At 37.8% G+C, this 25,565-nt stretch overlaps 1 protein-coding gene across 3 annotated transcripts in view; it reads left to right on the forward strand.

Annotated features, from left to right (window-relative positions):
• The window catches only part of syngap1a (synaptic Ras GTPase activating protein 1a), a 43,823-nt gene extending 25,083 nt beyond the window's left edge, over window positions 1–18,740 (forward strand). For 2 of the 3 annotated variants that reach the window (XM_067612798.1, XM_067612796.1), the window contains exons 6-19: window positions 182–421; window positions 615–950; window positions 1,139–1,283; window positions 2,668–2,812; window positions 3,181–3,417; window positions 4,661–4,862; window positions 5,949–6,139; window positions 7,304–7,508; window positions 8,250–8,828; window positions 11,348–11,884; window positions 12,540–12,701; window positions 14,054–14,265; window positions 15,736–15,808; window positions 17,688–18,740. In XM_067612798.1, coding sequence (XP_067468899.1) covers window positions 182–421; window positions 615–950; window positions 1,139–1,283; window positions 2,668–2,812; window positions 3,181–3,417; window positions 4,661–4,862; window positions 5,949–6,139; window positions 7,304–7,508; window positions 8,250–8,828; window positions 11,348–11,884; window positions 12,540–12,701; window positions 14,054–14,265; window positions 15,736–15,808; window positions 17,688–17,723 — 3,300 coding nt within the window. In that variant the 3' untranslated portion in view covers window positions 17,724–18,740. The remainder of the gene's footprint in view (window positions 1–181; window positions 422–614; window positions 951–1,138; window positions 1,284–2,667; window positions 2,813–3,180; window positions 3,418–4,660; window positions 4,863–5,948; window positions 6,140–7,303; window positions 7,509–8,249; window positions 8,829–11,347; window positions 11,885–12,539; window positions 12,702–14,053; window positions 14,266–15,735; window positions 15,809–17,687) is intronic. The other variant, XM_067612797.1, reaches the window with a different exon arrangement.
• The last annotated feature ends 6,825 nt before the right edge of the window (window positions 18,741–25,565 follow it).

Raw genomic sequence — 25,565 nt, forward strand, 5'->3', positions numbered from 1 at the left:
GATTTCATTTCAAATATCCTGAAAATGATAAACAATATAATGTCATAACTGAAACTGAACACCTGGTGACCTGCCATTTTATCACACTATCCAAACCAAAGTTATAAGGCTTATCAAGTCAGGACTGATGTAAATAAGGACTGTTATAATCCAGTAATAGAACTCCTCGGTCGTCTTTCAGGATAACAGCAGACGGGTGGACAATGTGCTCAAGTTGTGGATCATTGAAGCTCGAGACCTCCCAGCTAAGAAACGCTATTATTGTGAGCTGTGCCTGGATGACATGCTGTATGCCCGCACCACCAGCAAACCCCGGACCGACACCGTCTTCTGGGGCGAGCATTTTGAATTTAACAATTTGCCTACCATTCGTAGCCTTCGTTTACACCTCTACAAGGAAACAGACAAAAAAAGACGCAAGGTAAAAGAAGGTGTTTCAGTTTAGTCCTTCATATTTATTCTGTGTTTATTGATTTAAAAATACCAGTGACATTAAGTGCAAAATACAATTCATTATTTGTTGGGAAGAGATTTGTTACAGTTAAGTTTAAATCTCGTACACTGTACAGTTAGTGCTACAAAAATTAAACATATGTTGTTATGATTGTCTTTAGGAAAAAAGCACATACCTTGGCCTTGTCAGCATCCCCATCTCTAGCATCACGGGCCGGCAGTTTGTCGAGCAGTGGTACCCGGTGATACAGTCCAGCGTTTTGGCTAAAAGCGGAGGTGTTGGAAGCACCAAAGTCATCAACGCCTCACTTCGCGTCAAGTCTCGCTACCAGACAATGAACATCCTCCCGATGGAGCTGTACAAGGAATTTGCTGAGTACATTACCAACAACTACCGAACACTGTGCGCAGTTCTGGAGCCGCTGTTAAGTGTGAAAAGCAAAGAGGAGGTGGCTTTTGCTCTGGTGCACATCCTTCAAAGCACAGGGAAAACCAAGGTAAACAAAGTGTCAGAAGGTAACTTATTGCGTGTTGTTTGGTCAAAGTAATTGCTGTTCCTGTCACTCAATTCTTTATTTGATCGGTCTGTTTCAATACAATGAATTTGAGATCTTCTTGCAGTAAAATTTCTGGATTGTTTCAGTCATATTTTCTCTGCTGAACTGAAAATGTAATCTCTTCTCAGGAGTTCCTGTCTGACATGGCGATGTGTGAGGTGGATCGATTCATGGACCGTGAGCACTTGATTTTTCGGGAGAACACGCTCGCTACAAAGGCTGTGGAGGAGTACCTCAAACTGATTGGTCACAGATACCTCAAGGAGGCTATAGGTAAGGCTGCTGTTGGTGAAACCAAATGATATTTCCTGCTGCCTGACTGAAGGAAGTATCTCAATTGTTTTGATGTTCAATTTTAACACAAAAGTTGTCTGTCATTTAGCAAAAATGACATTGTTTCGTCTTGAGACTGTTAAACTTGTGATATATTTGTGACATTAACTTAATCATTTATTGTGGCTGCAACAGTCTAAATGTTACACCAACAAATAGTGCTCTAATAATATTTCTGTGTCGCAACATTAAATGCAAATTTCTTTTTCTATTGTCTTGTGCAATTAAAGCAAATAGTTTTTTTTTTAATTAATGGACATCAGCATATGAGAGACCTGTTACTAATGCAAAAGTTTATGCATTTTGATGCACAACATCCATAATCAAACACTTGATGCAGAAAACAACATATCAGTCATTTTTCATGTTTTAGTCCTTTAAGTACAAATCCTGTATATTTAATATTCATGTATATTTTAGACTAGTTTTTAGGCATGCTAGAAGCTAGAGCTGCAATGATTAATAATCAGTCTATCAGCAGGAAATTAATTGTGACTATTTGCTGTTTTTCTTTGTCATATATGACAATGAAATTGATATCTTATGGTTTTGGATGGTTAGTCAGATAAAACAAGCAAACTGAAGACATTAATCAAGAAAATAACTGTCAGATTAATCGATAATAAAAATAACTGTTAGTTGCAGCCGTATTAGAAGAATGGCTCTTGCGTTGGCAATATCATTCTGTCTGTTAGTTGGTTGCTTAGTCGGTCGCCCACCACTTTGGTCCAGACTGAAAAATCTCATCAACTACTTGGATGGATTGACATGCTATGTTGTACACACATTCATGTTCCATCAAGGATGAATTGTTATCACTTTGATGATCCTCTGACTTGTCGTCTAGCGGCACCATGACATCAGAACTTTATTTAGTCCAATACTTTCCTTTATTACCAAATACCCACAAAACTAATGACATTCCCATCAGGCTCAGCTGTGTGTATCATGTTTTGTGATAGTGAATGTTAGCATGCTAATGTGCTAAACTAAGATGGTGAGCAGGGTAAACATATGTGCTAAACGTAGGCATGTTAGCGTTGTTGCATTAGCATTTAGCAATACTGTACCTGTGTAACCTCAGCCTCTAGCATGGCTGTAGACTCTTTGTCATGTTTGATATGTTTTAGATGGACCAGCCATTTTTTTAAAATCGTTTATTCACATTTGAGTATATCCTAACATTTTATTATCATAATCACACAGTCTCATATTTACAAAAAATAACATTTGGCTTTTACTCTCTTTATCCAGCTGTAAAAGTAGTTTAGGGCTACGATTCATTTTGGGGAAACATAATGAGGATGTGATGTCCAACTTGCAGGTGACTTCATTCGAGCCTTATATGAGTCTGAGGAGAACTGTGAGGTGGACCCCATGCGTGTGCCGCCGTCAGTCCTCGCTGACCATCAAGCTAACCTTCGCATGTGCTGCGAGCTGTTACTCTGCAAGATTATCAACTCTCTCTGGTCAGTTTTGCCCCATTTGTACCTTCCAGATAACTGCATATCTGTTACAGAACATTTCATTTGGTTTTTAATGTAACCTGATTCCAGAAAAGACACATCACATAAACAAGCATTTGAGGCTGTGAAAACAATGTGAAAGGATTATTTTGCAAACTCATATAATCAGTGGATTCATAAACAGCAAGTTAGACTTTTTGAAATCGGTTGCATAAGCACATCCTACATCCATAGCGGGGTACGGTCCAGTAATTTTCCAGATGCTTTAGTTTTCTGACCTTGATGAATTCCTGAGGGCTTTAAATAATCTGCTGCATTTTATCTTCCACTTTTCTGTGACAATGAGTAATAAAATCAAGTTCTTGTTTCAGCATTTTTCCCCGGGAGCTGAAGGAAGTTTTTGCCTCATGGAGAGCCAGATGTGCTGAGCGTGGAAGAGAAGATCTCGCTGACAGTCTCATCAGTTCCTCCCTGTTTCTTCGCTTCATGTGCCCAGCCATCATGTCCCCCTCCCTTTTCAACCTAATGCAGGAGTACCCGGCCGAACGCACTTCCCGCACACTCACACTCATAGCCAAGGTGATGCAGAACCTGGCCAGTTTCAGCAAGTGAGTCTCTTACATCGCCTGTCCTCTTACACAACATTAATTTGATTCAGTTCCTTTTTAGATTTGCAGATGTTTATGCTTGTGCTAGGTGGGATGCATGTCACAGAGTAACATCACAGAAATAGAGACTTGCAGTTTTGACAGTTAAGGTATAAACTGTTACTCAAGCACAGTGAGCTGCAAGTCTTTCAGCTGCTCCGACCTTCACTCTGCACTTTTTCCTGACTTTTTTTTCATTTATATTAACACAATTCTGCCGGTTTAAATAAGCACCTATAATTAAAACATCAACAGTTGTACATAAAATAGAGCTGCATGGTCACATGTAATGCTTTAGAATGAGTACGTTTACATGCACACTAGTATTCCAGTTATGATTGGGTTTTTGGAGTATCCTGGTTATGTGTTTGAGCATGTAAACATCATATCGTAGTGTCAGAAATCAGGATAAACCCTTGTCCAGGTTTCAACCTGGATATACTAGCTGCAGTACTCAATAGAAAGCAGGATACTGTGGTATGTAAACACCTTATTCAGGTTTCTCATCATTCTCCGCCATGTTCATACACTAGGTGCATCCTCAGCACAAGTTACATAGCAGTTAATCAGTAAAACAAAAAATAGGATGATAAATAATGTAATTATGGTCTAAATACTGAAATGAAAATAAAACTCTGACAGTGAATGTTCATCGTTGCTCTCGTCTTCGTTTACTAATGACTAAATGCAGAAGATAAATCCAGCTGGTAGATGGTAAATGCAGCAGAGTTCAGGCAGCCAGAAAATAATAATGATGATAATCTTTGAGGTAACTCAGTCGGAACAGAAACGACAGATTTGCAGGATGTGGAACAGAGATACACCTGCACCAACACAGACAACCGGAGACCTGGATACTGTTAAAATCATTTAAACAGGGATATGAATATCCAGGTTTTTAATTGTTTCATGTAAACATTGTATCCCAAATATGATAAAAACCAAGATACTAATGCATGTAAAACATACACACTGATGTTAGATTGTTTTATATTCAGTTCATTTGTGCAGAACAACAAAAATGACAATCACACATATTTCACTGTTATGACATTTAGCATAAGATATTTTATTTCACTTGGATTTTAAAACTCACCTCCCACATGTGAACTTTTAACATCCGATCCATCCACTAACACGATGTACTGTATGTTTCCATCCTTTCCTCTGTCTTCATGTCATTATTTATCCATATACTCTGCAGGTTTGGACCCAAGGAAGAATACATGTATTTTATGAACGAGTTCTTGGAGATGGAGTGGGGCTCCATGCAGCAGTTTCTCTATGAGATTTCCAACATGGACACTGGCGGAAACGCTGGAGGCTTTGAGGGCTACATCGACCTTGGCAGAGAATTGTCCATGCTTCACAGCTTACTGTGGGAAGTCATGGGACAGCTTAGCAAGGTAGGTGGAACATCACGATGAGTAGCTGGAAAATCAAATTAAACATTAGATACGAGCTTTCTCTCTCCCTCTGGAGAGTTGGGGAAAAGAGGTTTTTCAGTTTCTATCAGACAAAAGATATGAATGTTGTTTGAACTCTATTAACCAATGTGGAATAGCTACTTAAATATTTAACTCTAATGCTTGAACTGTTAATACAGTGAAATTTTTCTGTGGCTGTACCATAACGAAGGTCATAAATATTTTATGTTCATTCCCAAAATTGTCTCCCAGGTTGACTAATGTGTGATTATAGGCTGGTTTATGTGCTTTTTATTGCCTTATTCTGTATTTCATAAGTGACATTTGAGATTCATGAATGAATAAATGAGTAGAATATAGCAGAAGTTCCCAATCCCTGGTTCACGGACCAGCACTGGACCACAGAACCAGGCCTCAAAGAAATGATATGATTCATCATAAAAACACACAGAATAACAATGAATATTTAAATAATAATAATGTTTTAATAAGTAATTAATTTAAATTTGGCAGTGACTGGCTGTGCTACAGCTTTCATTAATCACTTGGACCTTCAATTTGACCTTCATTTAGGTCATGCCCAAAATAAAAATGCTCAATAAAACAGTCTGCGGTGCAAAAAAGAATTGGTATAGGGCTGGGCGATATGGACAAAATCAAATATCACAATATGTTCGACCAAATACTTCGACAATGATATTGCAGCAACATTGTAGGGATGACAATTGTGCTTTTACAAAATATTTACACAATGAGATTTTTGATAAATAATTATCAGTAATGTGAATATAATGACCAAGTGTGTAAAGCAAATAATAGAACAGTCTGGCAAGTTCAGAAAATGACATCACTTTAATGTTATGCAGCTTTTAAAACCAAGAGAAGACAACACTTGTGCCATATTGCGATATTACAGTATCCAAAATCTAAGACAATATCTAGTCTCATATCACGATATCGATATAGTATCTATATTATATATATTGCCCAGGCCTAACCTGGTATACGACATGAGTCCATAAGAAGTTCGGATTGTTTGATTTTTAAAACCGTTTCATGCTATAGGACGCTATTCTCAAACTCGGACCCTTACCACGGCTGCTGAATGACATCAGCGTCGCCCTGAGGAATCCGCAGCTCCACATGCCTACAAATCACCAGCCAGATCGACCGAAGGACAGACTCTTCTCCCGGCCATCTTTCAATCGTCTCATGTCCTCCGACTTCCAAAGCCTTATGATGCGCGACTTAAACAGGTATGTTGTCATGGTTTCTGTTGTTTTATATATTTTTGTTGTCAACTTTACACATGAAATTGGATTAGCATGTGTTTGATAGATTATGGACTGTGCACCACAATGGGTAATGTTAATGGTTTTACATTTGAACACAGCATTGATTGTCAAGCTTCACATGGATGTCATTAGCAGTAAAGCACACAAAGACCAACAATACACAATAAATGAGAAGTAGCTCAAAACATAACACTGGTCTATTTCTAAGAGCCCCTAATGCTAATGCTAATGCACCTCTTAAGGCTTTTTAAGTATTTTATCAATCAGTAATTGCCAGCACCATCTGTTCCCAGACTCTCTCACCCAAACCTCTTTCCTCTCTGTTGCAATTCATTTCAGCACTCTGCTATTATCAAGAGACAGTTGCTCTCATTACAGCTGAACTGTTTAAATAAGAACTCTTTACGTAAGAGAAATACCAGTGGTAACATCAGAAGACCCTGCTGCAGCTGTATTGTGTTTTCCATTATAAGTCCGTCCCACTAACTAAGCATTTCTGTTGGGATCAAAATCTGTAGCCGTAAAACACGATCTTAAATGAGAATTATTTAAATCTCCTGCAAGCAGATGTGAGAGGACAGAAATCAAACGTTCTGGAAATTCAAACCGACAAGAGGAGCGACTCACCTGCCACTCCTCGTAGCTCTAACCCCAGAGGTGTCAGGGCTGCGAGTGACTGACAGGCTGGCGTTATGCCTTCTCCTCACTGGGTTTTCACATGTTTCATTATGAAACAGTTACATAATGAAACGTGTGGAGTTCTTGCATACCATAAAATCATTATTACCGACAAATATGCAGGATCAAAAACTGGAACCAAGCAATCCTGCATGCACCGTCAATCATTTACACTCACTTTATCACTGAAAACGTTGTTAATAAAGTGAGTGTAAGATTATCAGTGTGTGGCATTCCTTGGTTTCTTCTGTCTTTCTTATTGGCTACCAAACTAATCGATTTATTTTTATTATTTTATTTGGAATTGAATCCACAAACATTACACTACACTACATTTTCTGACCATATAATACTTGGATAATATATGTAAAGAGTAGGTACAACATGGAGTCAAATTAAATGGGAAAATGCAATGCAAATGTGTCTCTTTCTGTCGTGTACCTGTAGTTCGATAGACATCTCTCGCCTACCGTCCCCTACGACTGGAGTATCAGCCGTAGAATCCCTCTCATCCAACCTGAACATGAGGCGTCATGCAGAACGAGACCTCCGCTCATCTCGGGAAGTGTTCTACGTGACCCGTCCACCGCTGGCTCGATCCAGCCCCGCATACTGCACTAGCAGCTCAGACATCACCGAACCTGATCCAAAGGTACGTTGTGATATAGTCAGGTAACTGTTCATTTTCTCTCTGGTACTGTTTCCTGATTTATACCTTAATTCTGCAGCTTTTTAAGCTTTATCTGCAATGTTTTAGACCCCAGGTGTCAGTACATATGAGGTGACATATCATAAACGTAAATTGCTAATATATTTACATCAGAAAGTTGCATAATCTGGGAGGTGAATTTCATACGTTTCTGGATGACTTGTAGTGGGCACTTAGGTTTGACTGCACTTCTGATTCACTTGGAGTACCTAATTCTGTCGTTGATGAGGACATTTCAGACATTCATTGTAAATTTAATAATCAGAAGATTTCTTTTGAGTATGGATTATGATTAAACTTCAGATCATAATAACAGGTTTGGAACTATTTTCAATCCTGACTTTCCAGTGTCATCTCCCACCTGGTTTTCTTTGTGCTCTGATTTTAGAACAAAATAGACATTTTGATTGAGGCAAGGCGAGTTTATTTGTATCACCTTTCAACAACAAGGCAATTCAAAGTGCTTTACAGAAAACATAAAAAGGCATTAAGATAAAATGAAAAAGAATCACAAGGCAATAAAAAAGTCCAGCAGGATTTTAAATATGAAAATAAATTTCTGAAAGTATATATGTGCTTCATCCAGCAATTTCCTTTGTCATGAAGAAGGTTTTCATATATATGCCGAGTCGATTCCAGTTCATAATAATATGATAAATGTTCTGTTTTTGTTGTTTCTTTCAGGTCCACAGTGTGAATAAAAGTGTGTCCATGATGGATCTGCAGGACTCCCGCATGAACAGCATTTCCAACCTAAACTCTGTGGGAGACATGCTCACTTCCTCTCAAGCCTCCATTGCTGGCCTGGGCCACAGCTTCGGGAACCTCGGCGGTCCTCTTCGTATGGGAGGGCATATGCCCACAGGCTCAGCGGGCTCCGGTTTGAGGCTGAGCCAGATGGGCCACATAGGGGGGCCCACCGAATCCATCTCTCAACAGCAGCAGCAGGCAGCAGCGGCCATGCACTTCCCCCTGTCTTTCCAGAACCCGCTATTCCATCTGGCTGCCCAGAACTCCCCAGCTCAGGCTCAGCCTCCTCCCCCTCCTCTCCTCCTCGCCCCCGAGCCTGAGAACGGCCACCATGACTATGCACCCGCCTTTGGCAACAGTGCTTTCTCCCGCAGTGAGGACTTGTCCGCCCTGCGGTCACAGAGCAGTCTGGTGCAGCCCAGCATTGTCCACTCACACAGTTACAGTGATGATTTCACCCGGCAGAATCAGAGCAATGACTTCGCCTGGCACCAGCTGTCTCTGCAAGTGCAGGTAGGAATCTCTCATTTATCTTCATACTTTAAATATTACAGAAAAACAGATTTAATGATATGCAATAATATTTTTCTTTTGATGAACCTTTCATAAAAATCGATATAGATGTATAATATAAAAATATAATATAAAATCTGTGTAATATACAGTAGTTTTATCATTAATGGATGCAGGTGACTTCCATAGTGTAAACAAAATCTTGATCATTAAGTTCTATAATTGTATTTAACATCAGTCCTCTATAAGAATCTATAATTTGGGGTTTTGTTAACTCCTCATTTAATAGGTAAAGATGTGACTGAAACAGTCATAGTGGATTTGTAACCAGAGAACCACATAATGACCATGCAACCTATTAATATTGTAGAGTGTAAAGTATGTAGTGTAAGAGTGTACAACCTGCAAGAGACCACTTCAGTCTGGATAGAAATGGGTCTCCATATTTATGCTGTACTGCAGCTGAAAAGCCAAAATGGTATTCTACTTTAAAGAGTACCACTAGATGGAGAACTTGTTGATTTATCCAAAAACTAACAACATTCAGACCGACATTCAGTTTATATTCTGTTTTGTTCTCTTGAAGTGGTTGCAGTGATCACTAGTGTGTCATTTAAAAAAATTCAGGTCACACTCTGAATCAAATTGGACAGACTCATGTGTGTTTAGTGCTTGAGACTGGCTTGTTGTTGGTTGCTTGTCTATCAGGCCTGTTATAGTATAGTATGTATTTACAAATATTAAAATATTTTAAATTAGAATAAAATAACACAATCAATTTGGCAATAAAGCAGAACAAAGTATGTAAAAATAGCACTAAGGAAAAATTAAAAAGGAAAAACTATTATACATACACAAGGATTATACAGCTGCATATAAATCCATACAAATTCTATATATATATATACACACTGTATATACACCTAGGTTTTAATATGTACAAAATAAATGTAATATTCGAGTTATAGTGTAAAAAAAACTAGACGTAGTAGTGGGAGTACAGGTAGTGCAAAGGTAATGGTATGTAATGTGCACATGACGCCGCAGAGCTGGATTTAACTTCTAATGGGCTCTTACCGGCTCCACGGTCCTTCTCTCAGGTTACTTAACAACAGACTACACATGGCAGAGAAACCAACCAGTAATCTTATGCTGGAATATTAGTTTTGCTGTGTGATAATTTTATTAAACATGCATTTAAATTAAACAACATGTAAGCATAAACATAAATCAACACGTTTAAAGTAAACCTGCAAATATTCATCAGTATTTCAGCAATCAATCAGATTCAATAAAAACATGGTATTGTCACTGCTGGATCTACAAATGTTGTGACGAGAACATTTACAGCCAAGAATTAATTTTCTCAGTTTTGTTAAAAAGAGTTGAATTGTTTTGACCAAAGCCGACTCGCCCACTATACTTGTAGCCTAATAATTTATTCTTAGTTTGATTTTAACCCCTAAACTGAGCAACAAAAACATCTGCATGAATTGCAGACTTTATATGAACCCTTGCAGTCCATCAGATCCTGCTTATACTTCTGTTTTCACTGTCATGGTAGATTTTGTCAAGTCGCTGAACAAAGCTTGGATCCAAACAAAATACTCTAGGAAATATTTACAAAACTGCCCTTTCTAGAGCAGCAGAATCAGCTAATCTAACACTAGTGTAAGGGTGCTATTGGGGGACACAGACAACTCACAATGAAGCGGGATCATTTACTCACCTCCTCTGCTGAACTGTGTAGGGTGCTTGACATCATCGTATTGCGTGTCCTTGTTTCAACAGGGCTGAGAACTAACGGTCGGTCAGAAGGGTAGAAAAAAAAGTGTCATAACTGCAGATACTACACATATGATGATGATATTACATACTTTAACCCTCAGTATGCTGCAGACCAGCCTTGAATCTCCTGGACACAGATTTTTGACTGTGAAAATGAATTTTGGTCAGTTATAGAAGCTCAAAGGTTTTAAATGTTAAAGAAAAACACTCATGATGGATATACAATTAGCAAATTCTCAAACTTAGTTTAAACATCTTAACTCACATTATAACTTAAATTAAGCTGTCATTTGTTTGATGGAGTTAAGTAGGATTCTTGCGTTTTGTCGAATAACTTTTAAAGAAAACAGAAATATGAAATGACCTTTTGGCTGTGACTTGATGGTGTATTCTGGCTGCTAATCTGTCACGCTGATAATATTACTACAGTGTGTCTGTGTAAAAATTACAGTTTTTAACGACACTATCATGTACTCTTTGAGCTATTTCTGTGCTGCTGCGTGGGCCTTAATGGAACAAACATCACAAGCCTCCTGTTCATTAATACAGATGGTGTTGTTGGGACATTGCTTTATGAATTAATTATCTCTTCATCTAGCCGTCTATTTATCATCCATCCATCAGTTGTATTGGATTCTACCACTGAGGGGCATTAAAGTCAAACTACACAGAGTTGTTTTCAGTTGGCATTTGCTTCATTTTCTCGACAATGTCCTCTTCTCTCCTCTCAGGAGTCTCTCCAGCAGCAGCACCTGATGGGAGTCACCTCTCAGACAGCAACTGGTACGGGCACCCCCGCCTCTTTGGCCACACCTCCCACTACTGTTCATCCTGTCCGTCAGACATCCATAGCCCCACAACAGCACCTCAAGTCACAGCGGTCCATTAACACTTCAGCCACTGCCACACCTCCAAAAGTACGCCCCCAGAGCAGGAACCTCCTCCTCGAGTCTTCAGAGACAAACTTCAGCGGCAGTCAGCCGAAGTCACGCCAAACTCAGCAGCCACCGCAACAGCAACAACAACAACAGCAGCAGCAGCAACAGCAACAGCAGACGCAGCAGCAACAACAGGAGACGCAGCTGTCTGTGACAGACAGTCCGGCTCCCGGGCTGCCGTACCAGACAAGCTCCGCCAAAGAGAACCAGGGCCCGTCAGCAGCCGCGGAGGAGTCAACAGACACGCCAACAAAAAGCACCAAGAAGCCTCAATCGTCACAACTGCAGCCTCCACAGCAGCACCTGCTCAAGCCAGTTGTCAATAAACAGGTCAATCTAACTTCAAAGCTTTTATTGAAAGCAAACTGCACAGATTCATAACAGTATCTATATGTAAAAGATCCACACAAGAGTGACAGTTCCTCAGCGGCTCGGTTTATACAATATGCCATTGTATAGAAATGTTTTCAATTATTTTAAATGGTGTGAGAAACAGACCAAATTTTGAAATAATATGTTTTAGTGAGAGCTGCAAGGATTAACTGATCAGTCAATCAATTGAAAGTTAATTGGCAACGGTTTTGCCAATGGTTTGGTATTTTTGCATGAAGACTGACAATCATTTGATGGTTCGAGCTTCTCAAATGTGAGAATTTTCTGTTTTTTTCTTGTCTTAACACTATACTACTATACACCGTGTTTTGGACTGCTGGTCGGACAAAACAAGACATTTGATTTGCTACGGGAAACTTGTTTTTGCTGTTTTCTGTTTTCTTTTTATAGATGAAACGATTAATTGAGAAAATAATTAGCAGATGAATCAACTATGACAATAATTGTTAGTTGCAGCATTAGTTCAAGTCCATAACTGAAGCCTAGATATCCCCTGGACTAATTATGGGGCTCTTAGATGTTTGAGTTTATCAGGGATTCTTTACACCAAAACATTAATTTAAAGCTTTACTGACCTTTGTTGTTGTTTCAGGGTTCTCAGTCGACATTGAACACCCCTGGCGCCAATGAACGGACAGTCGCCTGGGTGTCCAACATGCCACATCTCTCCGCTGACATTGAGAGCCTGCGGCCGGACCGTGAGGGTCAGCTGAAAGAATACTCCAAAAGCATGGATGAGTCACGGCTAGAGAGGGTGAGCACATTCATTTTTCTCCACATCTTTAAAAAGTAAACTGACTCCTATGATTAGTTAACAATAGGGGAAAAATATCTTACAGTGTTTTTGCCTGGCCAAGGTAGTTTCAGGCAAAAGTATCCATAACTGTAGCGTGTGTGCGCACTCTTTAAAATATATGTGACACCACTTATAGTGAAATCAGAGATAAAACAGGATTTACAGGAATAAGCAGCCCTATAGATAAGAATCAAAGATTACATTACTGTATCTTGAAGGCTTTTTAAGCATCTGGCCTGCGTTTTTCTGATAAGCTGATTTTTAAAATCCAGTTGAGCAAGTTGACAGCTGAATATGGCAGGAAGAGGAAACTGTAATTGGTCAGTAAACTGTACAGAAGACTCATGTTTACCAAACTGGACAGTTCAATTTTAGTGATTTCATTTTGTTATCATTGACTGAAACCCGACATTTGAGCTTCATTTGAGAAATTAAGGATCAATTAATGTTCCAAAAGTGTAGACCACTGTTCATAGGATCCTGACTTCCTCATTTAGGCTGACCACAGAGGTGTTTTGTTATTTTACAAAGTTAGTACATGTAGGAATGGCCTGGTTGTTTTGGACAATGATAGCAAGTTTGCTGAAAGTCGTGGGTTACTATGTTTTTTTATATCTTCCCCGCTGGAAAAAATAGTACTCTAGGTTTGCAAAGTCAGATCAACTTACAGTAAATGCACATCAAATAAATAGGTTCTGGTCATTGGAAGTGTCCCTGGTGAAAGAGAAGATGACACCCTCAGGTCCCTTAAACACCTTTATTAACATTTCAACCACACTCACACATGAGTCCAACTTTCAGTGTGGGTGATGAATCATCAGCTGCCTATACTCCAAATGTATCCTGCATTTCAGTCATGCTCTACATATAAAATATACTTTAAGCAGACAAACACTTTACGCCTTTATATCAACCACTTCAAGAGGAAAAATATCTTCAACTGATTGCTGTTACTGATTACATGACCTGCAGTGACACTTTCCGTCATATTTCAATTATGTATCAGAGCTTAACAGAATCATACATGAGTTTGATATTGGTTGTGCATTTTCTATGATGAATAACACTCTTTTTCCTACATCAGAAACAGATTCTTATGCAGAGCATTGAAATTTGTTATTGCAGACATTTACATCTAGCTCAATACCAACCGCAGCTTTGTCTCCACATTTTCTTCTCTTGCTGCTCAGCATAAAAACAGTTTCACTACAGAGTTGTGTCTATATTGATAAAATCACTCATCATTCAGGGATATTGCTGAACGCCATGGACAACACCACTGATGACACAATATGTCATTCATCTTTCAGGTAAGAGAGTATGAAGAAGAAATACATTCCTTGAAGGAGCGGCTGAAGATGTCTCATCGCAAGCTTGAAGAATACGAGCAGAGACTTATGTCGCAGGAACAGCAGACGAGCAAGATCCTGCAGCAGTATCAGTGCCGCCTGGAAGACAGCGAGCGCCGCCTGAAGCAGCAGCAAATGGAGAAGGACTCTCAAATCAAAGGCATCATCAACAGGTGATTAATGTTTGAACTGAACTGCAGCTGGCAGAGAGGAGGCTGTGCAAGTTAATGCTTTGAGTTTACTGTTGCATCAAACATGTTACACAAAATTTAAAAACAGCACAACCAGCTTTTTATTTAGAGTTAAAATCCATTGTTTTTTAAAGTGTATACCTTTATCATTATTATTATAATCAAACTGTGTGATGGAGTGTGGAGAACCACATAAATGCTACTGCTACAATAACTGTATACCAAACACAACAACAAGGCAAACTTCACAATATCACACATGCAGCATTAGATGTTCTGTTATCTTTGCTGTGGCTTGAAACTGTAGTGAGTCATAGATTGCAGCTTTAAAACCAATTATCTGAGTGCTACAACAAAGCAATACATAACTGTTAAACACGACTGGAGGAAATGGGAAGATTAAAAGTGGTTGCCAGCTTGTACGACTACTCAGAAATTGGCTCCATTTAGAGAAAAGTTTTTAGGTCTTTTGTAAAAGTACCCAAACACAGAAGAAAACGTCTATGCTTAGTGAAGGAAGTATCAAATATCATTTTTCACTAAGTAAAAGTAGAAGTCATCCACTAAAATACAACTTGCATGATTTCATATGTATCTGATTTTAAAGGAATAACTCAGCATTTTGGAAAATGTGCATAGTCACCTTCTTTCCGAGAGCTGGATGAGAAGACTGATACCACTCTCACGTCTGTGTGTTCTATACGGAGGCAGAGTCGGCAATTAGCCTAGCTTAGCATAAAGACTGGAAGCGGGGGGAAACAGCTATCTTGGCACTCTCCAAAGTTCACAGAGAACTCTCTCTAAAACCACAAAATGTTTTTACATTTTTGTTTCTGTGCAGATTGAATATATGAGAAAGAGCCAGGGGGTTTGGCCCTGCTTCCAGTCTTTATGCTAAGCTAGGCTAACCACATCCGGACTCCAGCTCCGTACTTAACACACAGACATGAGGGTGGTATCAAACTTGTCATGTAACTCTATTCCCCAAAATGTTGAACCTTGTTCATTTCCATGTTCCTTTAAATGTAGCTCATTTAAATATCAAAAGTAATATTGAAAATCATACCCATAAGGCTCACACTAAATATAAAACACGAGTCTCAAATGTATACCCACACATGGAGGAAATGTTTCTTGGAAGAAAGCAGGATTCCTACCTAATGAGATATTTGTGCGCCACATTATATTTCTTTCTGAAAGCCAAGATTTTGTGCAGCTGGAGCTCTTATCTCATTTGGTAGGAAGCCTTCTTTAGTTAAACTATGCATTTCCTCTAGCTAAAGATACTGCAAACTCCAGCAAGAACTGTGGATAGCCGACTGTACATAGAAATATGTCAAGACCTTAATATCATCATATGGCCACATAATCCTACAGTAAATTTGAAGAACACCGGCTTCATAATTCTATTTTTGTCAACCGGTATGTTTGTCTCTATTTCCCTGTTGTCAGACTCATGGCTGTGGAAGATGAGCTGAGAGGGGGTGCCATTCCTGATATTAAGCCTCGAATCCTCACAGACCAGGTTTGTGCCTGTGTCTACATCTTTTATCATCCCTATTTGCTAAAACAGTCATGTCCTAGAACAGTTTGCATCATTCGTACATCACATCCAGAGCATTTGCCAAAGTGAGTGCAGGGGAAAAAAAGTTTGCAGCTGTCATACACCTCACCTATTCCCATTATTTCAAAAGCATGTTTATGTCATATCTGAAATAACATTTCACCATTTACTGTGAATGCCTGAGGGGAGACTGGAGAAACACAGTCCTGATCTAAAAATCAAGAGCTGGATGGAGCTTAAATTTATGTACAGATGTCAATCTAACTTGGTCTCTGTGTTCTGTGAAGGAATATCACGTCTCAAAAACATCACTATTATACCACAGAACACATTCGTCATCATAAAAACCTTAACTATGACTCATCAGCAGCGTCACAGTAATTCTTCAGGGCTCCGCTTCGTGAATGTGGGCTGGATAGTGACGCAGCTGAAGAGGCTGTGTATGCCGTGTTTATGCCAAAATAACTCAGAGAAACAACATTTGCTGTCCTTGAAATCCACTGTCGCCATCTTTCAAGAGCAAATAGACAAAATTGACAATTGAAAACTCAGACTATAAATAGAAATGTTTCTCTGCTGGGTTTGCTGTGAGATTGTAATTGTTTTTACACCAGATTTTCTAAATAAATATGAGTGAGTAATGAGGATAAATGTCCAAACTCTGCAACCAAATTTAGTCTAGTAAAGCAGTTTCATGTTGGCAAAACAGTATTAGTTTTTGGCTCTTATTACCATCCCAGCTATGAGATAGACACTCTCACTCATGATACTAAATGTTACAGTGCTTGGAGTCCCATTAAAGAAGAATAATGTACAGTCCAAGTAAGTGTTGAGAAATGCTGTTCAGGATGGGAGAGTGCTGTTAATCACTTTGTGCAACAGTTCTCTCCCAAAGACAGAAAACAGAGAATTAAGATTTAAAGAAATAGTTTCCCATTTTGGAAAACAGGTTTATACCTTTCTTGCTGAGAGTTAGATGACAAGACTGATATCACACATGTCAATATGTAGCTGAAGCCAACAACCAGTTAGTTTAGGTTCAAGACTGTAAACATGAAGAAACATCTCGCCTGGCTGCTGGCTGACCAGCACCTCTAAAGCTCACAAATTTACACTTTACATTATATAGTTTTGAGCTGTCTGAGACAAAAGTTGACAATGAAATCTTTGGTTGTCAATCCAAAACATTGGTTCGAGAACGCTCTGTGAGAAACGTCCAAAAACAACCTGTGACAAAATTCTGGCGTGTCAGAAGTTTAGGATCAAATTCCTAAACATGGCTGCTGCTACTACCAAGGTCTACAAACCAACCAATCAGAATATGACATGAAGTGATGCAGAATACGTTGGCTGGTGTAACATTTCTTAAGTCTCATTTTTGTTAAAGAAAAAATAAAGTTTAGAAAAAAACAAAAAACAAAAAAAAAACCACACACAAACCAAAACGATGCAGGTGGAACGTAAAAGAATTTTGCAGGATGACGACTCTTTTCTATTTACATCGTAGCACAATCATTGTTGTGGCGCTAAATGTGCCTCATCACTTCGTATGTCATTTGTTTAATTTGTTTAAGTTTTTATACAACACATTTTTGTACAGATTAAACAAACAGCGTATTAATTAGTGAGTTTTTATGCTAAACTAAGCTAATCAGCTGCTGACTGTAGCTTTGCATTTGACAGACAAATATGACAGTGGTATCGGTCGTCTAATCTAAATCTTTGTCAAGAAAGTGAATAACTGTATTTTCCAAAATGTTGAACTATTACTTTAAACATGCGCCTCATGAAGCTGTAAATGGAGATAAGTAGTAATTCCATCTGTTTTCTTTTCCCTCAGTCTATCAACCAGGGCTATGGCCACCCAGGATCCTGACTGCCAATTCCAAAGTGACCAGAGTTCATGACGGTCATTCGAGTGTAAGAAGACTGATTCAGATCCTCCCCACAAAACCCCATGAAGAGAAGCTCTGCAGAGAATCCAGCAGGACTACTGGAGGCTTCTTCTCACAAAATTCTTAAAAAAAAACAAAAAAAAACTTTGCACATATTCAAATTTTGCCTGTACCAGAACTTGACAATCAATTTAGCGTGAGGACCAGTGTGTGCAGTGAATCTTCTGTGCACATGTTGGCTGAAAAATATAAGCCAATGCAACAACAATGGCAATACTGAACATAACGAGTTTCTTTATTTAATCGGAAGTAGTAAGAGGAGATGTGTAAAAACTGGGGATGAAGATGGATTCATGATTTTCCCTGCAACAAGCAGCACTTCTTCACCTCTTGTAAGTGGCTGCAGACAAAATGTAGAAAAGGCTCAAGCACAATATCACCACATGGTGATGCCTGGTGACAAGCAACAAGCACGTTGTTTTGCCATTTGCCATCTATGATCCTCAGATGCAGGGCCCGAGCAAAGATCATATTACTATTTGATTCTGGTTTAATCATTTAGTAACATACTCTCACTGCAAAGGTGTTTTCACTTACGGAGGTGGTTATCATTATGATTTTTGCATTCTTTATAGTACAACCATTCCATCTGAACAGATGCCAAACAAATCCTATTAGCCTATATTATAGCTGCTGTCAAAATAAACTAAAGCCTCTTGTTGGTTATATTTCCCTTTGACAGACTGTAAAGTGAGAACTTGACCTTAGTATATAAATATATATATATATATATATATCAAAGCTAATAAGCCTTTTTAATAATGGAAATACTTTTCAAAATAATCTGAGAAAATGTGATTTGTTAACTTTGTAAAAATGATAATAGTGATGATAATAATAAAGTTTATATTACAGTTCAAAATCAGCGATACAAAGTGCTTCATAAACAATATGACATAAAGAAAAAGGAAAAATAGTGTGAAAATGTATAAATTAAAGGGGCAAAGTACCGCGGTAATATTCTGCCTGTGAAAATAATTATCTTCATGTCTTCTGTGGCTCTAGAGGAGCTTAGTAAGGTCAATAACCCCGATTATGTAATAATGATGTCATCAGGGTTATCTCAGCTTGGCATCGTAGACTGCAAATTTATATCAGAAAGACTTTGTTACTGCAGCGGGGGGCACGAAGGTTGAAAGACACAGGCAATCACCAGGTTAGGAGTGAAAAGATGCTTTAAAAGTAGCATTATGGGAAATGTAGGAACATTTTTGGAGCTGGACTCATACTGGGGATTAAAAGTCTGAGTATCTCAACCTCTGCTGCTTCGATTTTTTCTTTTAAAAATGTTGTGTCTGTCAAAAGTATTTCAAAAATTTCTTCAAGAGGGAGGTCTAAAGCAAAAACTGACAGATAAAAGCCTCAAAAGTGATGAATCAACCTGAAATATTGTAAAATCAAGGCCTTTATGTCCCACATTTTCATTATTTATCTTTTAAGCTTTATTATTTGTTTTGTTGTACAGCACTTTGTAACATTGGTTTTGAAAAGTGCTATATAAATAAATTTAATAACTACAATTATAAACATTATGTGCAACTGGAAACAAACCATATTATAGCAAGTAGTGAATTACTCATCTGTTGTGTTTAATGTTTCTGAAGCATAGATGTGCAACAGTTCTGCATGTGCTTTTTAAATGCGAGGACGAGTAAGTCAGTTTGCCGTCAGATATTATTCTAATGTACAAAACAAAAAAACTTTGACATGGCTTTCTTACTGGAAGGCATCTTTTTTTTTTTTTTTTTTTATCCATCCTGCTGACTCTTCAGTTTTTTCAGAAGAGGGTGGCATTCAAGCCTTTTCACATTATACAACATGAAAGTACTGAGAGAAACGGACAGAAACAGCAGACAAAAAGAGGACAAACAGTGAAAACAACAGAACAATAAGGAGTTTCCGAGCAGGGATATGTAGTATATGTGCATAGGATATGACTGCCTTACAGTCTGTGCCGCAGGGCCCAAAATAACAATGCCAATACAAAAAAACAACATGTAAACTTTGTATATTAAATGTCTTTTTTTTTTGTAGTCAGGTGATGAATAAATAAGCAGTGTGTTGGTTAACTCTGTATGTTAGTCAGAATTTATATTACAAATTTCATGGTTGATATAATTTATCTTAACCTCTTGCCTTTAAAAAGACATTTTCTTTCCAGATAAATATCAATGATACAAAGTTATATGTTTATGTTACCAGAAATGTATAAAATAGCTTAATGTATATCTATTCTTATATGTAAAATGTATTCAAATCAAGGGTAGGCCTTCAGGCATGTTGAACTTGTGGTAAACTGATTCTTATATTATTAACTCTTAATGCTGCAATCCAGACACTATTAGTGCTATAATGGGACTGTGTTCCGGGGATGAGAGTTGATTAAGTTTCCAGCATAGCACATTTCTGTTTAAAGATGAAATAATACGGCAAAAACGGTCTTCAGATATCTCCTGTGTTGTTTAACCAAAATAGCAGTGGTGCTTTCAACAATACTGGATTGCAGTTTTAAGTAATCTTCTTTTGGAAATACGCGTTTTTATTTATTTGGCCTGCATTGCAATACAGTATTTTGAAATGTAATACTGCACTTCTGTTTTCATTTTAGGAGAAGCTGCAATCCATAAATTTAAAATTGTTTTATAAAAAGATATAAACATATATGATATGCCCATGTGTTCTTGAAGAGATAAACAACTTTCTCTGTCTTAGCTGCAGTGGTTCAGTGCGCTACCTCTGAGATTGCGCCCTCATCTCCCTTCTCTGTTGCAGTTAAAGATCCTTATTCTGCTTTATACCACGGCCTGGGAGGATACTTTATTGCATTTGGCTTGAAAACCTCCATTTATTTAATGCTAAAAAGCTAGTTTTGTTTTTAACCATGTGCAAAGTCAGGCTTAATTTTTGTTGGCTTGTTTGTTGCTATATTAGAATTACTGGTATATAACCTTTGCCATCACAGGGCCATTTCTAAAGTTTGTCCTGTTTACTATTTAAGTGCCGTTACCATTAAAATTCATAAAAATCTCCTTTTTAATTATGGGATGACATTGATCGTGTTCCAGTTATTCGTCAGACTCTCAGGTGTTACGAGGAACACAGAGATAACTTTTTGATATTGTCAATGCCAAATGCACAAAAATATTGAAACAATTGTTGGCAAGTGAGCATTAAAGCGAAATACAGTTCAAAAAGCACATCAGATGAGTGGTCTGTGCTGCAGCAACTACTCTGCTTTCATTTTAGTTGGCTCCTGGCCCTCATCTCATCCATATAAATTGTGGAATTTACACTTGTCTTGTATTATATGCGACATAAAACGAAACAAATGTTTAATTTCTTGTTCGAAATGAAAAATGTGACAAACGCTCCACTGTAATAAAACTTGTTGAGGAATATTATTGAAGTTACTATTGAAGAAGTGCTTTACGTTTACAGAATCGTGACATTTTAGAGTATTTACGAACCTTTGTTGACCCAAGGGAGAAGAACTGCCGCTTTGCTGCAGCTAAAGCAGGACGTAATAAATTAAATGAAATATCTTGTATATTTTGAATAAGGGTATTTAACGTCACTCAACATATTTATGTTTCTAAAATGGATGTATAGCATTTTGGGATGAAACAAAGTATTTTTTTCTCGGCAGCTATTATTCTGCACAATTGATTTACTGTGTCACAATTTCGTTAGTGGGATTTCTGACTTGAATTAGGCCTACTGGATGTAATACCTTCATTTACTTGACATTTCTTTTGAAATAAGCCATGCCCCATGGATAAGCCATACCCTCCAGTCCCCTGATGTTGTATGGTGGATGTTTAATGTTGGTAGTTTTATTTATAATGGTAATTATTGTAGGTATGATTGCGCTTGTAATTATTATTATTATTAGTGTAAGTATACTTGATTGATATGATTTGTTATGTTTGAACAAAGGGAATGTATTCATTTTTCAGGTGATTTTTCCGAGTGATTTAAATAAATTAATAAATCCCTAATTGACGATTTTTTTATTTAAAGCACCATCGTGAGCTATTTTTTAGCAGCTTCTTAAATATGACTAAAGGAAGGTTACATTTGCGTCATATAGGCTTACATTTGCATAAGCTTTCCATTAAATTCTTTGAAGTACAGTAAAGTCTGAAGTTTTCTTTTATTAAAGATTTTTATAAATACCTACTGTATATATACATTATTCATGATAAAGACCTAAAAAATTGGAGAAGAACTTGAGAGACTGGACTGAAATTGGTGAATATGTGACCATGGGAGTGCTGGGGGAAATTTTTTTTTAGGACAGTCTTGAGTCTATTTTCTGTCTTATAAAAGAGTGATGCAATGTAATAATCACATTAGTGAATTATGTAACAAACAGTCTCACAACATCTCTAGAACTTAAAAACAAAATGTTTATGAAGGAAGTGTCAGGTTTTCTGTCTTTATCTTACAGCATTTAGTGGGTTGATAAACATTAAAGTGACGTATGTTAACGTCCTCTTAAAAATGAAAAGTTTAGTTTATAAGCAATAACATGCCATCAATCAATTCAATACACCCAGAGGTTTTGCTGATACTTTCTCAGTCTGTTATGACCACTAGCTTATTGCAGCTTATGTTAGCAAAGTTCAGAGAGAAAGTCCTGTGTAATTTTTGTCTTCTTATGCTGCTGTTACGCCACATTTTAATTAATATTCCTCCTTATTCTTTAATTGTCAATTTAGGCCATAAAGGATGTCTCACTTTAATGTAAGATAAACAGAGAACATCTGGTAATGATCCCTATAGGCTCAAGACTCAAGAAACTTTATTGTCTGTCACATAGTAACAGAAATTACTCTTTGATACAGCACAAGCAAAGACAAACATAGACAAACGTAACAATAATAAAGTAGAAACAGTAAAAACACCAAAGCAACCAAAATATGATGTCAATGTGACCCTCAATTATATCTTTGCATACATTGACAGCTCTCACTTTTATTTGGCAAACTTGATTTAAACCAGATTTTTTTGGCCATTTGGGGGCAGCAGAAATAAGTTGTGAACACAATACTGACATATCATCACCTTTAAAGTTGCAATACACGACATTCAGCCACTAGATGTCGCACTATGGCACCAACATCTAAGACCAAAACAAGTATGTATAATAGAACACAGACAGCTCACGAAACTCAGATCAAACTGTCAAACTAGGCAGTGCTGATCACAAATGGATCAAGATTCTGTTAGTGCATTGCCTATTTCTCACCTCAAATGCTTTCAGAAACATACTTTAGTGTACTGTTTAGCTATAATTTGACAATGTTAGTGACGCGATCGCCATCTTAGAAACAGACGTGGAGGACACGGAGGGACAGTTGTTTGCAGTTTTTTGCTGACATCCAGTGAGGCTCAGTGTCATTTATTATTTACACATCTAGCAGTTTTTGGAGCAACTCTATGATTCATTTGGAGTTGTGCTTCTGTCCAATTGCTGAATGTAAGTCCAATATTCTTTCTCCTTTGGCTGCATTGTTGCTCTCTTCCAACTCCTGAGGGAAATATCTGGCTCCTCAGCTTTTAAATGCTCCACTTCACCAGCCAGCCACAGTGAGTTTTTAGAGCTCTTTCTCTGAAAACAGCTGTCTGCTGCGGCTAAGAACGACACTATGAGAGCAGTGAGAGTGAACCAAAACAGTGAAGTTGCAGGCCGAAGAGCTAAACAATGAGCTGAAGCTCGCTATAAAGCTCCGTAAAGCCGAGGGGAGCTGCAGAGTCTGGTGATAATTCTCTGTAGGTTCATCACCAGCCACACCTCTCACATTACACATTGTCATTTCTTACATAATAATATTAAAAATATCGAATATCAGTTCATTCATCCCCCTGCTGATCATTTTTGGTGTCATGTCTACTATGCTTTCCCTCTCAAAAGCAGAGGCAGATTGTATTGCCTTTGCCACGCTTCTCGTCCGATATCTGATCCTGTTAAAATGGAGAGATACCTTTTCATCCCCCTTCACACAGTGGGTTCATTTCTCTTCTTTTCTTTATTAAATTAAAGAAAATAAAATTTCTTCTGTGTCATGTAAAAATTATCACCATTTATAGACTACAACTTCAGCTACCATTTCTCTGTATCCATTTTGTTAGGTTTGTGTATACAAAGTAATTTTTTTTAAACTATCTTATGTGTCATTATTTATCTTTTGTAAATTTATTTCATTGACATGCTGTCATTTTGCTGTTGTCTTAAAAACAATTGTTAAAAAACAAAAAAATATTAAGATTTTGCATGCAAACCAGACTAAAACAGTTGTTTTAAGGTTTGCATTCAACAAAATCATCCCAAAGCTCTTCCAAAGAAAACTAGTCCAGCTCTGCCACATATCTATGGACTTCACTATATCAGTAACAGCTCCAATGATCCTTTAGTCCAACTCGCCCCAATCTTTGTGCCCAGTTATCTGCTGATCTAAACACACTCAACATGATGATCAACTCCTGCAAGCCTCACCAGCGCCCTCTTCCTTCACAAATAATGAGGGGATGAAACATCTCCAACCTAATCAAAACAATACTGAACGATGCTCCTCTTATGTCAACTGCAGCTCTGTGTGTCACAACCACTCATGTCATTCATCAAAACCTTGTTTAGTGTGCCCTCTTGTCACTAAGCAGGTAGAGGGATGTCAGCTGCTCTCCATCAGAGATCTGCATGATGCCAATGGACTGCAGGCAACCACCTGCTTCTCTGCTCACTGCTCTCAGTTTCTTTTCAGCAGCTGTTACTCTCCTCAAAGAGTCATATAGGCCTGTAATGTATAGACAAGTGATACTAGTAATTAATTAGGAAAGTAATTGGAAATTCAAGGCATTTGGGAATCCAGTAGAAAAAACAAAAGAATTGATAGAATATAGTAAAAGCTTACAGGATTGTTCCCCCCATTCTTCAAGATGCTATTATAGTGAGTCGACAACTTACTGAAGCAATCTTATGATTGCGATAAAAGATAAAATTACAATAAAAAAATCAAAGTTGTTTTTTAACTGCACTTAATCTTATATGACTACGAGAATATTGTGGGACTCAGTCAAATCCAATTATCCAGTGCAGCAGTCTATAAAAGACAAGGGTGTGAGGCCATGTCGGTTCTAAAAATTGAACAACACCACCATCTTGTGGCGTGTTGGGATCACAGAAGGCAGAAAATGCAGCAGATGATTTTCCACATATTGGTCATACTGCCCAAATTTGATGTTACATGTCACATCAGTGATACATACTGTATGTTTATATTGAGAAAATAAGGATTTCTGAAACACTTCATGCAAGATTGCATGTCTAGAGTATAATGAGATTAACTTCAGACACGGCATTAAAATTAAACAAAGACTCTCTCTCACACTCTTTTATAAACAAGATTAAGATACAGCCATGTTAGTGGTTCTGCAAGGCTCTATTAACTTCAGCTTGACAACATGCTCACAATGACAATGCTAACATGTTACTGCTAAGCAGATTTACCATGATCACCATCTTATTTTAGCATGTTGGCATGCTAACATTTGCCAATGATTACTAAATACAAAGTACAACTGAAGCTAATTGGAGTGTCAGTTTGGCAAGGATTTCGTCATAAACCAAAATATTGGACAAATTGAAATCTTGAGGAAATGATGCACTAGAGGAAAGTGATTGAATGTCTGTACATTCATATCAATCCAATAGTTAAAAGCCAACACTAAAAGCCAAAAAATGCTGCTGGTGGTGCGAGAGG

This window comes from Thunnus thynnus, chromosome 15 (assembly GCF_963924715.1).
Source record: "Thunnus thynnus chromosome 15, fThuThy2.1, whole genome shotgun sequence".
NCBI classification, from domain to species: domain Eukaryota; kingdom Metazoa; phylum Chordata; class Actinopteri; order Scombriformes; family Scombridae; genus Thunnus; species Thunnus thynnus.